The 15,686-nt window shown below is 44.0% G+C and overlaps 1 protein-coding gene across 12 annotated transcripts in view; it reads left to right on the top strand.

Annotated features, from left to right (window-relative positions):
* LOC115583783 (band 4.1-like protein 1) overlaps window positions 1-15,686 on the top strand; it is an 88,622-nt gene that overhangs the window by 63,712 nt on the left and 9,224 nt on the right. For 2 of the 12 annotated variants that reach the window (XM_030420963.1, XM_030420964.1), the window contains 10 exons: window positions 1,867-2,042; window positions 2,209-2,438; window positions 2,871-2,906; window positions 3,571-3,615; window positions 6,744-6,893; window positions 8,414-8,500; window positions 8,782-10,197; window positions 13,047-13,097; window positions 14,394-14,753; window positions 15,254-15,382. In XM_030420963.1, coding sequence (XP_030276823.1) covers window positions 1,867-2,042; window positions 2,209-2,438; window positions 2,871-2,906; window positions 3,571-3,615; window positions 6,744-6,893; window positions 8,414-8,500; window positions 8,782-10,197; window positions 13,047-13,097; window positions 14,394-14,753; window positions 15,254-15,382 — 2,680 coding nt within the window. The remainder of the gene's footprint in view (window positions 1-1,866; window positions 2,043-2,208; window positions 2,439-2,870; window positions 2,907-3,570; window positions 3,616-6,743; window positions 6,894-8,413; window positions 8,501-8,781; window positions 10,198-13,046; window positions 13,098-14,393; window positions 14,754-15,253; window positions 15,383-15,686) is intronic. The other 10 variants (XM_030420970.1, XM_030420965.1, XM_030420971.1 and 7 more) reach the window with 10 other exon arrangements.

Raw genomic sequence — 15,686 nt, 5'->3', positions numbered from 1 at the left:
TTATCCTGATGATATCCAATGATTCATGAAAAATTTAATCATGACAGATGCAGATTTCAGCTATTAGGGTTTCCCCAGAGATGAGCCTTTGAAAAAAAAAAAAAAGTGATAGTCCACCTGGAACTGATTGCCATCTGTTTCAGAGATATTTACACAGGTGCAAAAGGACTGGCCTGGTTATGATTCAAGGTACCGAAAAAAAAAAAATCATCAAATTAAATCGCACTTAATTTTAACTCGTCCGTAAATCATGTTAAAGGGATAGTTCAGGGTCTTTTGATGAGGGGTTGTATGAGGTACTTATCCCTAGTCAGTGTGTAACCTGCAGTAGATGACTGTCAGGTCTCCCTCAGTGTGGAGAAGCAGCGCCAGTGAAGCAGAGCATTGTACTGCTGAACAGCACCGACAGCAAGACGTATTTTAGCCACCTTAAAGGAAGGCACGCCTAAAAAACAATATTATCCGTTTAAATATACACTATTTTTTTTTTGCCATTTTACAGTGACATCAGACAGCCCTTTCCTTTTGGACTATAATCCATCAATCATATAACATCAGTATTCCTACTCACAGCCACTGCTATAGCTGCCCCGCACTGTATTATATGGCTGTCTGACGACAATGTAAAGCACCAAGAATAGGCCAAAGCAATATTGATTAGATCTTCAACCAACTGCAAACAGTGATTTGTGGATGCGCGGAGCACATTTAGATGTGTAGATAATCTGCTGGTTGGAGAAATTATGTAACATAAACAAGGAAAATATAACATTAGCCGCAGTGATCCCCCCCCCAGCAGAAACGTTAAGTGCGCCTCTCCATTAATGGATTGGATCTGTATGCCGCTTTTCAAGACACCAAAAGCGCCTGACAGGGTTCCAGGAGAACAGGAGAACAGGGCAGAGAAGCCTGACTTCAGTGATGATTGATTTCTAGAGACACGCCGACAGGAATTAATATTCCGCGTTGTTCTACACATCCAAAAGGTCACACACACAAACACGCTCTCCGGATTCATAAAGCGAAATTGTTTGGAAGTGAAGCAGCCTGCGCTCCATCGAAGCCGTCTCAAAAATATTTATTTCAGACGCTTAAAGTTTAATTCTGTTCCCTCTGAAGAGTTCCCTCTGTCACAGCCACATAATGTGTTTACCCTTTGTTGTAACAGAGCATGGCATTCCAATGATAAATAGTTCTGTGTTATTAAAAGTATATTGACAATATTAGAATCCCTATGTGAATTTTCGACGAAGGCCACTTTCTCAAACTGCCTGCGTCTCCATCCTGAAAATGAACGGCAGTGAAGCACTTTGCTACCTGATGACCACGGCTGCTCCGAACCGCACAGAAAAATGTGATCACATATCAGCAAGAACATATGGCTCCAATGTGATGGCCTCCTTTGTGAGCAGTTACAAAACATCCATGCCTTGCTCTGTTTTGTTACATGGTACCAGTGGCGTGCACAGACTTTTTGAAGGGCAGGGGCGAAAAGAAGGGCACTTTAGCGCGCGTTTTGGCTCCCAAGAGGGCACTTTAGCGCACGTTTTTTGCCCCCAAGAGGCCACTTTAGCGTGTGTTTTGGCTCCCAAGAGGGCAGTTTATCATGTTTTAACCAGCCAAGGGGACAGTTTAGTGTGTTTTGCCAAACCAAGAGGGCACTTTGACATGCTTTTTTGGCTCCCAAGAGGGCACTTTAGCACACCTTTTGGCTCCCAGGAGGGCACTTTAACGCACGTTTTTCAACAATTGAGCCACGAGGGGGGGGGGCGACTGCCCCCCCCTGCCCCCCCCCTTGTGCACATCACTGCATGGTACAGTATGTGGTCAGGAATGTTCACCGATGGCTGTTTTTGTTTTTCGCAGGCTGGTGTCTCCGGAGCCTCCTCCGAAGGGCTTCTTAGTGATGGGCTCAAAGTTTCGATACAGTGGAAGGACGCAGGCTCAAACCAGACAGGCCAGCGCTCTGATAGACCGGCCCGCTCCGCACTTTGAGCGCTCCACAAGCAAGAGGTACCTGTTGTCCAGGAGCCTGGATGGAGGTGAGTGCCACGATAGTTCCTTCAATGTGCCCTTTTTTTCCCTTCTTGGTGTGGAATGAACAGGACTACAGCTGTCAAAGAACCCTGAGAATATTTCCCAAAATGTCAGATCTTTGGGTTAAAGTCTGAACTGCCCCTTTGTAAATGTTTCAATTCTTGTTACCAGCAGAGTTCTCGCGGCCAGTATCGGCCATGTGTGAGAACCACGACGGCATGTCCCACCGCAGCGTCAGTGAGCAGCGTCGCCTCCACAGCCCCTCCATGGACGAGCAGGAGACGGAGCTGGAGCCCAGCATGGAGCAGGACGAGGAGGAGAAGGACCGAGAGGAGGACCAGAGCGAGCAGGACAAAGACTATGACGGCAACGTCACGCCGAGCAGAAAGAAGGAGATCATGGTAGTGAAGATTTCCTGAATTTCTGATCAATTTCCACTGTGATAGAGTTGATTTTCTCATGTACGGTCCAAATGTAAAGAGCTTTAGTCAACATGAAGACACCCAGGTCTTGGTGCAGGATGAAGGTATGGACTGCAGGGCTGCTGACGTACATGGGTGCAGCACACGCTCCTCAGGTCAATTCAGGCTTATCCAAGTAGGGGTGTAACGCTGCGGTGGCTTCAGTGGATTTAGCATTTACTAACTCTTCTCCTTTCACTCCTATTCACTCTGGCTTATATGCTAACACCGCACTGCTCATAAATCCCACCGACAGCTTTACAGTATTTAACCCTTTCTCATTATGCTAAGAAGTGCACACTTGAGCCTAGCCCTCTGTTGCTAACATGCTTTTTTCTTTTTTTTTTTTTTTTAACTCTTGCTGGCGTTAAGGAGGAGGCTGGGTCACCAGTTGACAGTAAACAGGAGGTATTTGGTGTCTGGTGATTTGGTCTCTGTCTGTCTGTGTACCCGTCTTTATCCATCCATTGTTATTTTTAAATATATCTGTCTTAATTGTATCTCATTGTTTCTGCCTGTCTTCCGCTGTCTAACTGTGACAGTGATTCTGTTATCAGAGAAAACACTGTGCTGCATTGCACTCTGAGCGAGCAAGAGCTGCCGCCGAGGTTGTGTCATATTTGTCATAGCATCCCAGCAAACATTTGACAGACAGTGATTGGTAAGATGGTGAAAAATGTCAGCTGTGCACGATACGACGATACGCTCAAAACGCTTTCGGAAAACCAGTCTGAACTGACCTAAGAAGGATCATTCGGACTTGACTTCACATTTGGTAAAAGAAGCTGTGCTTCAAAAACCTCCACTTCTAGTGTATTCGCATGCCAAACCAGGATCTACTAAACTCCAAAATGTCTACTGGGATGTGCTTTCGAGTAATTTCCAAATTTGTCTTGGCATGGTAACAAGTGGCCAAATGTAGCCCTCCAGTCTGTCTGCCTGCCTGTCCTCTGACTGACTTACCTTCTCCCACCCTGTCTCTGCACCCGACCTTGTTCCTGCACTCTCTGACCCTGCACTCTTCACCTCTGAACCCCTCTTGTGCCTGCCCGTTTCTCCTGCCCCAACTCAGCTCTCTCAGTTGGACCAGGAGGCCACTCCTCGGCACAAACAGGAGGTACAGGTTCCTGTCTTCGGCCCGTGTGCTTCTTGTCGTGTGCGCTGCTAGTCTTTTGGGGGTTTTTGCAGATTGAGGTTTGCCTGCAGCCGCCATCGTGGATCGAAGGACATTTATTTTTTATTTTTAACTTTTTTTTTTATGTCGTAGAGATTTAAAAGATCAGGTTGTGGCTTAGAAAGTCTCTTGTGTTATAGATAGACATGAGCCCTTCTCCTGCCCTAAGTGCTTTAGCGTCAGTGCATTTCCTCACTATTTTGGAGTATTCTGCTCTGTGGGAGAAGCACTCAGATCCTTCCCTCAAGTGAAAGTTGAATACAATCCGAAAAAACTCAAGCTTTAAGACTCACAAGCCAAAGTCAATCTCCCCACTCAGTAACCGTATTGTAAGTATTATCAGCTAAATGTACTTGATGAAATGTATAGAATGCAGAAAGTAGTCCCTGTGACTGAGAGACGTTCAGTGTGGATCTGGTTGTCTCTTTCCGTCGACTGTGTTGGCATTCGTGCAGCCGTTTGAAGGTGTAAAATGAACTGAACGTCAGTATTCAGCACGCCTGCTACAAAAACTGGAGTTTATGGCCAGCCGAGCTAATTGAGAATGGTAGCTCAAATGAGTTCAGACATTTGCACTTCATTTAATGGGACTTTTTTTTAAAATTTCATCTTCTCTTTAATTTTTTAGCAATTAGGAATCTGCCTGTGAGACAAGATTATTAAAATATTGTTTCATTGAAAAACTAGAATAAAAATCAAGAATGCATATTTTATGACAACAGAGGAATAACTGTGCAGTAAAAGAAATTGCTAGTGAATTAAATGGTTGACTGCATTGTTCCTCCTCTAAGTAAGACACTTTCTAAGACTGTCAGGTTGTCCAGCGTTATTCAGCCTGAACCAGATCAACCTGAGTAGCTGTCTTTGGAAACATCTGATACTCTGACATCACTGGGAATCTGTCTAAATTATATCATCAATTTTAGAGGCTAAAAGTCTCCAAATGTTTGGTGGAACTGCTCACAACTCGCACATATTTTCAACCTAAAATCTGAAAGAAGACATTTAAATTTGTTCATCTGACTTATAATAAATCTTATAAACACTGAAACAGGTTTTTTTTTTGCTTTAATCACTCCTCGTGATCATACCGGCTGTGAAGAAATCTCTTCATAATTTGCTTCTGATGGAAGAGATGGGCGACAAAATCCACAGTTCTGGTTTTCTGCCAAAATATATTCTTAAGTTTATCTCAAGTTAATTTTAGGCTTTAGCACTCTGATGAAGACAAATCCAGTGGGTGTCTTCCAAAGTAAGAGTCTTAAGTATAAGATCGTCTTCCTGTTTTCTGGACTTGTTGAGCTGCAGTAAAGAGACTGTGAAACAAATAAGGAATTTGCTCTAAAAATACGGCAACGTCGAAAGAAAGCCTTGCATTTACTTCGGATAAACTTTGGAATACGTTTTTACATAGAGGACATAATATTACCACTCACAATGAGGCAGGATTCATTAGGAAAGGGTCTCTTAATGGCCAATATGAACACTAGGGGTGTGCCAAAATATCGATACTGCGATATATCGCGATATTTCGTCTTGAGGTACGTTATCGATACACTGGTGCCAAATATTGATATTTAAAAACGTAAAAAAAAAAAAAAAAAAAAAAAAAAAAAAATTGGCCCACCACCACCACCCCTCTTCGGGAGGACAGCTTTATCTTTATTCAAACATAGGTATACAACCAAATAAAATTAAAAAAATGGTTTAAGTAGCTCTGAAACCCACACATATAGATATTTAATGATAGTTGTAGTCAGTGTGTGTGTTAAGAAGAGACACTGTGCAATATACTCTTTGTTTACTTGGCTGTCATTCATGTGAAATTGATTGACAATGTTTTGTAATTCCTGTAAAATGGATTCAGTGCAGTCAATAAATTCTGAATTTCTTCAGTGACACAGATATCGTGATGTATCGTGGATGAAATTTCTTGCAATATGTCGATTATCGCAGAATCGCTGTATCGTGATATTATCGTTATCGAGGGAAAAATATTGTGATGGTATTGTATTGCGAGGTACCTGGTGATACCCAGCCCTACAATTAATTAAATGGTTGTATTGTCGTATTCACTCACAAGATGTCACCAAAATCACACTGTCCCTTTTAAAATCTTTCAGAAAATGATGTAAGTGTATCGAATCGTATCGAATCGTATCGTTGGCTAAATATTGTGATATATATCATATCGTGAGCTGAATATCGTGTATCGTATCGTATCGTGAGATTAGTGTATCGCTACAGCCCTAATGAACACAGGGGGATGATTGCAGAAAGCAAAAGCTGTTTGAAGTGTACAGAGCACCTGACTGTGAACATTATTGAACCTATCCTTTACCTGTAAAGTATGTAAAAAAAAGTAAATCTGATAAATTGCCTCCAGTGATGTCCTCACTAGTTGCGTTAATAGTTGCATTCCACTGATGACATCACTGGAGGCAAATCATCAGATTACATGCAGCTCCCTCTGGAGCCACAAAAGGCTTTACACTATTTCTGTCACATAAGCAGTAGAACTCCCCAAGCCCCTTAAACACAATTTAATGTGGAAAATTACCCTTTAAGTTTAAGCAGAAAATGGCAGTTTCGTCCTACTTTCCACCAATGACTGTCAACATTCACAAAACACAAGCAAAATTAAATGCACATTTTAATCATCCAAAAAGGTTAATAGACTTAACACACTTGTTTCTTCATCGTCTACTTTGCTGTGAGTGCCGTGATTGTCGTGTTTGTTTCTGTCTAAAGAACTCATTCAGTCGTCAGTATAATTGCTTTTGTTTTCTGCGAGCTTCAGGAGCATCCTAAATGTCATTTCTCTCCATTTGCCACGACAAAGGGAAGTAAAACACCAGCATATTCTCTGGTTAAAGTAATTGTAAGCACTTCACATCCCATCTTCTCCTGCGCATCGGCCATATTGTCTCACATCCTGTTTAGTCATGCATATCAGATGTGTTGATGTGGGTACTGCTGCTGCTGAGAGGGATGTTGACGTCCTGCTAATGCATTCCCCTTTCCCCTTCTCTCCCCGTCTTGTTTCTCACCCTCTGCACATTCTCCTCAAGTTTCTGGATAAGTCGCAGGACTTCCTGCTGAAGCACCAGGCCAGCATCAACGAGCTGAAGAGAACCCTGAGGGAGCCTAACAGCAAGCTGATGAACCGCGAGAAGCGGCTGTCAGCCACCTCCCCGACAGGCACACCGGAGAAGAAGGCTGTGAGTAGGAGCTCATGCTGGTGGGAGGGGGGTTGGTGGGAGATTTGTGGGCCCTAATGTCCACTATGTTCAATATCTCAAATCCAGCGACCTCTGGTGATTGGCATTCCATTAAAGGGCATTGAAATTCCAGTCTGACATGTCGCTGTCACGTTGGATTCTTCTTTTTGCTGCCTGACTCGAGACTCGGAGCGCTTGTTTGGTAAATTGTTTTGCATGCTCTTTTCATTTCATTTAAATAATAACACAAGCCTGAAGATATGCGGCACCGGTATGACTGTAAAAAGCAAAAGCAAATGAGCATTATTAGTGAAGGTAGTTATGGTTCTTTAATTTCCTTCCCGCAGGCGGTTCAAATATAATATCTCCCGTGCAAAGGCGCCTCTGCTCGAAAGAACAAACATAAAAGATGTGCCGTTTATTTTAAGAGGTTCATAATGAAGTGCATCCTGCCTCTCTCTGGTGCACCGGAATAATTCTGACAATATCTCAAAGGTACTTGAAGATGACTGACAAGTAGCACAGAAGGGAAGCATCTTGATGAGATTAGTTTCAAGATGTTTTTTGAGGATTTGCTCAATGTGAGGCACTTGAGAAATAATTATCAGTTATCCCCCCCCCCCCCCCCCTCCCCGATTGCCTAACAGTGACACAGTTTCCTTTATGCCGGATCACGAAAGCACTCAAGCTTTGATCACATTTTGGTAATTAGGCTTTCAAAGATAGAGCGCTGAGATAGTAGTTTTCAGATAGGATGCCTCTGTCTTTGCCTGGGCGCAAGTTGTCTGCTGACAATCTCTCGTATGCTTTCTGGGATGATCAGATTATGCCCATAGAATGTCAAACGCCCCGCTGCAGAAAATGTAATCTGCTCTGCGTCTCATTCCAGGTAAGATGACAGCGAGGGTAGGACGGCGGAGGGGATAACGGATAACGGATGTTATTGTGTTTGACTGACAGTTGACGTCTGGGAGAGTCTCTGTGCTCCTCACTGTTTCCAAGAGATTCAGCGGAACTTGACTCTTTGATGTAGTCACAGAAAATATATTTGCATTGCAAATGCCTGCTGATTTGGTTATGTGGATTCAGTGGCTGTCAGGTACAAGGGATTGCATGTTTTAGCTTGAAGTTCATTAAAAAAGTTTCGACAGAAAAAGTCAGCTCCACTGATTCCTTCTGCCTTTCACATTTTCTCCCTTTTGCATGAAATAGTTTATTCTGCCGCTCACTAATTCACTCCTCATTTCAAGTCCGACTTCGAACAGCTGTTCTTCAAAACTTGTACATTCGGTTAATTCTCCAGTAAGCGCCCTTGACGAAGGCGCTGGCTGCGATCTGGAGATGGTTACCTCAGCTCTGTAGGTTGGCATCCCACTGCTCCCCTTTGATAGATTAAATGCGGATAACCACTTTCTCTATGTTGTATGTCTGTATGTAAATATAAAATAAAGATTCTTCTTCTTTTCTTCTTCTCTTTTCCTTCCCTCTTAAACTCTCCCCTCTGCCTCGTGTCGAGGCAGTTGGTTGGCCGAGCAGTTGGAAAGGACCCTGTTAACAGCCTGTCTGTTGAGGGTTTCGTCCAGAAGACTGTGGTGACTTCACCTGAGGTTGCACATCTCTCACTCTTTCTCTTTCATGATACAGTTTACTATTTGAAGCATTCTGTGGTCTGGTGTAATGCACTGCCTGCTGTGCGTTCTTATTACTCACATGTCTATGTATTCAAGAGAACACTCCCGAATATTTAACTATAAAATCCCTCGATGCAAATGCATGTTTGCCAGAACTTGTTCCCATTTTCTGTGATTCAAATCGCTGAGTAGAATTCATTATTTACAGAAGGTGTGCTTGGCATGTCTAACTGTGTTTAATCTATACCAACATATAGGGCTCTGAGGAGTGGGTATTGATTGAAAAGCAAGAAACGTATCAACAGGACCATGACTGGAAGGCAGAAGAGGAGAACAAATCTCTCACATCGGATTCCTCGTGGGAGAAAAAGGAGCTGGAAAAAGAGATAGACATTGCCAAGATGATACATAAAGAGGTAACAGGGTATGACAGGAAAGAAATGAAAAGCCATATTGATGAATTTCCATCAGCAAAATCGTCCAGAGAGGCAGATGTATGCTCTGAGCCTCGGCCAGCTGGCAAAAGTCGTTTCGTGATTCAATTATCTGAGAATGCGGACTTGTTTCAAGACAAATCTCAAGGTAAACCATCGAAAGCCTCAGACCCTGGGGCAAACAGTGATGTGGCCCTGGGCTCGTGCCAGATAAAAGAACGCACAGCTTCTAAACCAAGGAAAAAGAGGAGACCCCAGAGCTTAAACCTGGGGGTGCCTGCTGAGCTCATCTACAGAAAAGGAGACAGCGATTCTACTGGGGATGAAAATGACGGCTCGGATTCGGACAACAGTCCCGAAAAAGCCTCGGCAACAGGAAACCATTGTGACTCGTCCTCAGTGGAGATGATGAAAGATGATCAGGGATTAGCAAAGGATCAGCCTGTCAGGGGCTATAAAGACAACAGACAGGAGGATATATCAATAGGAGAAAGCAGGGAGGGCTCCACTCCAGGAACAGAGCAGGTAAAGAAAAAAGCGAGTCAGGTTGGGCCAGATATCGATTTAGGCTCAGTGAACGGACCGGGAAAGATAGAACACGATAGTTCATTAGCAGGTGTTAAAGGGGAGGGTGTGAAGATGGCGCGAGGGAAGGGCCTTATTGACAACAAGGAGCTAGCAGAGGTGAAGCTGCGACAGGTCAGGACACATGAGAGGAAGATCAGTAGTTCTGGGGCAGAGGATATCGAGGGTTTCATCGGAGACAGAGGTCAGAGGACGTCTTTCCACCGACTGTCAGGCAGCAGCTACCAGGCGGAAATCACCAGGATTGTTCCTCTCAAGCCGGAGCGATCAAAGAGCGTAGCGTGTAAGGACGAAAGGGACAGGTCAGGTCAGGACGAGCCCGCACGGGTCCTCAGAAGAGAATACCGCTGGTCGGTCGGCTCTCCAGAGGGACCCTCAGACCTCAACTGGACTGACGTCTCCACCTTCCATCCGGCATTCGCGGCAGATCCGGAGGGCGTCGCTAAATCAGAACATCCAGATGATAGCTATCAGTCCGGTAGAGGACCTATAGAGAGCCAGTCGTTCGGCTCAAAGATTTCAGGGCTTCCCAAAATGGCTCCCCCAGCCCCACCAGTAAAAACACAGAAGGTCAGGGAGTCCGGACTAATGCTGCGGAACAGCCGAAATGTGGGCAGGGAGCCGAGCCTGGACGCAGCCAAGAAGAGACACTCGGTAACTCTGCTTGGCATCTGCTATTCAGTCATTGGGAAAACAGCATCGCATGAGCTTCAGACAGACTCGCACGCCATTTTTCTTTTTTTCTACGTTTTCAGTGACTTGAAACACTCATCCATCTTACCTGTTCGTGCCTGTGTGAAGAGCAGGCGGAGCGATACTTCTGCTCCGTCTTGTGGCAAAAAAAAAACAAAAAAAACCCCAAAACAATCAGAAAGTTTGGACATTTTCCCAAAAGGCAACCCAATTTATCTCCCCCCCCCCATTGCCCTCAACATGCACCACACTGTCTGGCAAATCTGTACACTTCACCACTGGCTGTGAAATTTAAAATAAGGCAGAATCAATATCTCATGTTTTGGTTGGTCGGTTTGTCTTCGCCTTCCGGAACACGCGAGCCTTAAATTTCTTTCCAGCTCACGTTGTTTCTCCGTCAGAGGACTGCACGGAAAGAAAGGCTCACACATTATCACCGCTCTGATTGAGTTTCTCGCACATCTCCGTGCCATTTTCCAACTGGAAATGCAAAAAACAAATGATTTATTGCATGCTAATGTCACAGATTAAATCACTCATCGGAGAAACAAAGGGTGAAAAGTACTTCCATCCATTACTTGATGTTACAAGACAGCTATTATTGCCCCAAATTAGAGATAAATGGAGTACAGAATTGGTTTCTGATTGAGGAACTACATCAAACTGACTCACTTCAAAAGAATTTTCAAAACACCCCACGATCCTTTCGGATTGGTGATAATAAATCGTAAATCTGCCTCTCCCTCACCTGGATAGGAAGCTAAGCGGTGTTATAAACCCATTGGTTCCTCTAACTGTGAAGCCCCAGCAGGCAGCGAGCAGCCAGACACCACAGCTCAGTGCCTGACACAGTCAGATTTGCTGCTTTCATTTCACTGTTGGTATCATTAGGAGCTTGCACGCGTTTGGCACTGGAATGAAAGGAACTGGAAGTGAATAGACATGACAGCTTTCATCATTCCCCACCTTTTCATCTGAGTCAAGCTCTTTCATATATTGGATTAAATAGGCATGAGAAGAGGTGTTGCGCAGCTCTCGCTGGCGAGTGACAATCATATCGAGATCAGATTGAACTCGGGGAGGGTGTAGGGAAAACATTAGGCGTTCCTCCAAACATGTGGACCCACTCGCACAGTCACTCCGACAGGCTTAGAAACGCGCCCCCCCCCCCCCTTACACCTTTTATTGGACATTTAACAATATCATTTGACGGCATTTGAATACGCCCTGAATACGAAATTCGAGGCGCGTAATGTTGCAACACTTCCTCCGTTTTTTTTGGTCAATGAGTGGCTGCTGCTATGCTGAAAAACCTGCTCATGAGAAAAACTGCATTATTCTCCTGCGCCGCCACTGCTAATTCTCACCAAATGAACTCGGCTGTCGATGTTTTTGTTGCAGTAAGCTCACCTCTTTTCTGTCCTGTATGGCTGTTTGCTGTGTTACCGTAGAGTAGGGCTTGAAATTTGTGCCTGAATCCATTCGGACCTGACTGGACCTGGACAGACCTAGCAGGTTAGATTGGGTCAGGCTGAATTTCTCACCTAAACCTGGGTTTGAGTCACGTAAAAGTCGGGGTGTAACAGTACGCGGTAGAGTCACAGTACGGGACATTACTCGGTTTTGGGGTGACGGTTCAGTAGAAGGGAAAAAAGCAACAAAACTCCCATCTGCATACGGCTTTCTTTTCGTTTATTTTCAACGTACAGCTTTGCAAGTTACAGTTTGTTCCAGCGAGTGCCGTCACGCCCCCATAAAATAGTTTTGTCAGTTCAACTTGCCGTAGAGCGAAGTCAGTCACGGTGTCTTCTCCTCCGTCTGGTCGTATTGTGTCATTATCTTCTTCTGCTTATGTCGTTTTAAAAGAGAAACCTATTATTCTTTTTCATTTTTTTCCCTTTCCGTCAGTGATTCACAGATGTTCTCGTGCGTGTAAAAAAAATCTTGAAAGTTAAAAAAGTTTTCACTTTCTCTCCCACAGAACACACCTGCTCCTGAAAACGCCTCGTCAGCACTTCCGCCTTAAAGTCCACGCCTGTGTGACGTCGCGCTACGTCACGGGGTCACACATTTGCATTATTTATGCCTCGCGGTTGGTTTGCGCACGCGAGAATTGATTTAGCACGGCTGCTCTGTTGTCTTTTAAAGAGACAGGAGCTGAGACAGAGCGCTTCATACAGTTCAAACCTGTTCTAGTAGTTACACAAAATAGAATTGTGAATAATATGAGCATATGTCTCCTTTGAAATGTGCACAGTTGTGGTTTTGTTTTTTTGTTTTTTTATGAATGACAGTGATAGAAGCTAACAATTTTGAGTTCTGCCATTTTCTACTAATTTGTATGTATACTACTACTACTACTACCTGGACATTTGCATGACGTCTCCTGTAACTGAGGTCAGAAAAGTGCTTTTTGTTGCATTACCGCCACCTTCTGGGTCAGAGTGTGAATCAGAATGGTTATACTACACCGTAGTGTGACTGACTGAGCCGGTTGTGTTTGTCCGCACTGTGACACTGTGGGATAAATACACGTACCGTTACACCCCCCCCCATTTAAAAGACATTAAAGACACTGAACTGTTAGCTGCTTTGAAACGTGTGGCTATATTCAGTCTGATTGAGCGCTTACACCAGGATCCAAGTTTAGGTTTGGAGTGAAATATTCTGCGCTCAGAACACACTGAGCTCGTAGGTTCAGGCTCTGCTGGTCAGGTTTCAGCGTGTGTTGGTGTGTAGTCCTCTGACCACCTCAGCTTGTACTAACCTTCACATGCTCTCTGTGCTCTTTCCTCTGCTTCCCCCTGCAGGAGCCCGTCTCCACTCCTGCCATTTACGAAGAGCCGTTTGCTGATTTCAAGGTTATTCATTTGTATTTAAACCCACCTTCACATGCTCTGCACATCATCTCTGCACCCCTCGCGGGTAAACTGCATGCCTCCTCACTGACTGCACCACCTTTTCTCCTCGTACATAAAAATGATGAAGTGTGTTACTTTTCACCGGCTGCTCAGATGTCCTCATCCATCACCATGGTCAGAGTTTGAATTGAATCTATGTGCTGCAAACAGAACCCGCTGTGCTTGACTATTGCTGACATTGTGATGTTTTTACTGTGATTAACGAGTGCACGCGCCTAATTAATGTGAGTGGCATTACTTTAATTTGGCTGAGCTTCATTGGAATTTAATGGCTCCCATGGCTTTTTGGCTTAAGAAACCTTAAAACAGATTAAAGCAGAGGTATGTTGATGCTGAACACTAGTGGGTGTGGGTCAGACATCCTGTTTTACGCGGCATTGTTTTATGTAGAAATCTGTGCAGTCGTGACTTCAGAAGCTATAAAGTTGACGATAAGGTTAACTTGGAAACTGATATAACTGCCTTCTACAGACTTTTTCAAAATCTTCATAATAGGATGACAACATTTTTTTTTTTTTGAATAAGCAGTCTCAGACAAATGCTCAGGGAAACTACCGTTTCAACAAACAACATGTTCTTATTCCTTTTATGTAAGAAAATACAATTTATTTGGATTATTTATAGTCTTTATTAAATGTGTCGCTTTTTCGCAAGGCATTTAGCTGTCTAGGCTACTATTGATATGTGAAGTTAGATGTATTGAATTTACATTCAGTGAAAAAATGTGATTCAGCAGCTTATCCACCCATAATCAGTTAGCTAGTTAGCATGCAGGTGTTCATATCCCCTCATCAGATTTACCTGCTCTGAAAAAATAAAGGCAAAATAGTATATCAATAGCAAAAAAAACCGTCAAAAAAATCAGATTCCGGTCTTAATTCAATTTTGACCTGTATGCATGTAGTTGGCCTGGAGTTTGTATCATGGAAGTTTTTCTTTTAATTATTTTGCGACCCCTGTGGTGTCCCAGCCCCCAGCTTCAGAGCCACTGTTGTTGTTTAACCTGTTCATTCTGTTATTTGTGACATGATGCATGCCCGATCATTTTCAGCTGTATACTCAGGATGCGTTGCATGTGTCATAGCTTTGAATTTGGATCCTCCATGAAACCCTGCAAACATGCAACCCTCAAACACCGGGGTGATACTTCCATCCCGTTCCGTGCCATCGTCATCACCCATCCGTCTGCAGTTAAGTAACCTCAGAGTGGTGATCGTGTGTCTGTACCCGCCCCAGAAGGAGCTCGGGGACAGGAGGCCCCAGCCGAACGTAACCGCAGAGGAGGAGCAGGAGCGGGACACAGTGGCCTGCATGAGGGAAACACACCTGGGCATCGAGCGCAAGTGCTCCAGCATGACGGTCAGCTCCACGTCCAGCCTGGAGGCCGAGGTCGACTTCACCGTCCTCATGGACCTCCACTCCGGCGCAGAGGACTTCTCGAAGGGCACGTCTGAGCTGGGAGAGAGGGAGCGGCAGCCTGAGGTTGGTCGGGAGGACTTTGAGGAGACCTCCAGATTCTACTCTGCCCGTCTGATGGGCTCCCGGGACAAGTCTCCCATCGAGGAGAAGCTTCCTGAGGAGGCAGCACATCGTGAGGTAGATGAATCAGTCTTCATCAAACTTCATCTTCATCATCACCCACTGGATTCACCCTGCCTGGCTGGACTACCTGCCATAACTACCAGGCTACGCAGTTTTTTTTACATTTTATTTTATTTTTGTTTTTTATTTTTGTACCATTTCCCATTGTTTGGATTTACGTACATTTTGTTCATGTTTGACTTTGTTTAAAATTCGACATATTTTATTCTCTTTGATGTATTAATTTATGAATCTTCACCATTTTATTTTCGTTGGTTGCGTCAGCGTTTCTTTGAATTCCCCTGCTGTTGCATCATCATTTGCATGTTTTCATCAAGCTGAAGAAAAAAAAAATTTATTGCAGGGTTTGTGCCTTTAAGTCAACAGAGCTCAAATGCTTTTATCTGAAGTGTCTGCCTCTTTATCTCTCAGTGTTCCTGCCGTGAAGAAACTGCTTGGTTTCCATTGGTTTCCATTGACCATGGTTGACTTTGTTGTTTGTGTGTTTCTCACAGCCTCCCGTGGCAAAGAAAGACCCCAGTGCTGTGAGCATGGCACATATGTTGAAGAGGTCCGAATCCAAGACGGAGTCACATACGAATGGATCAGAGGTCCACCCCAACATCATGAATGTCTCACCGCAGGTGAATAAGCGATGTGGACAAACCTTATTTTATTGTCATTTACAAAATGTTGCTGTTAACTCACACACCTGCTGCCGCTGGGTTAGGAAAAAAAAAGTATTTGGTGATGGCTCCAAAGTTTAAATCAGCGAGCGACATTGTACCTGACAGTAAAGTCTTCTCCAAACAGTATTTTAGTAAACTGTAGTATTTACGTACTTAAAGTCACCTTCATTTTTTTATTCAGACCCAACAAATTTAAGCAACTGCTTGACATTTTGGGAAATATTGTCTCTCTGGCTGAGAATCAGATGAGATCGACATC

This window comes from Sparus aurata, chromosome 6 (genome assembly GCF_900880675.1).
Source record: "Sparus aurata chromosome 6, fSpaAur1.1, whole genome shotgun sequence".
Lineage (NCBI taxonomy): Eukaryota > Metazoa > Chordata > Actinopteri > Spariformes > Sparidae > Sparus > Sparus aurata.
This window is presented reverse-complemented; position numbering and strand designations above follow the sequence as displayed.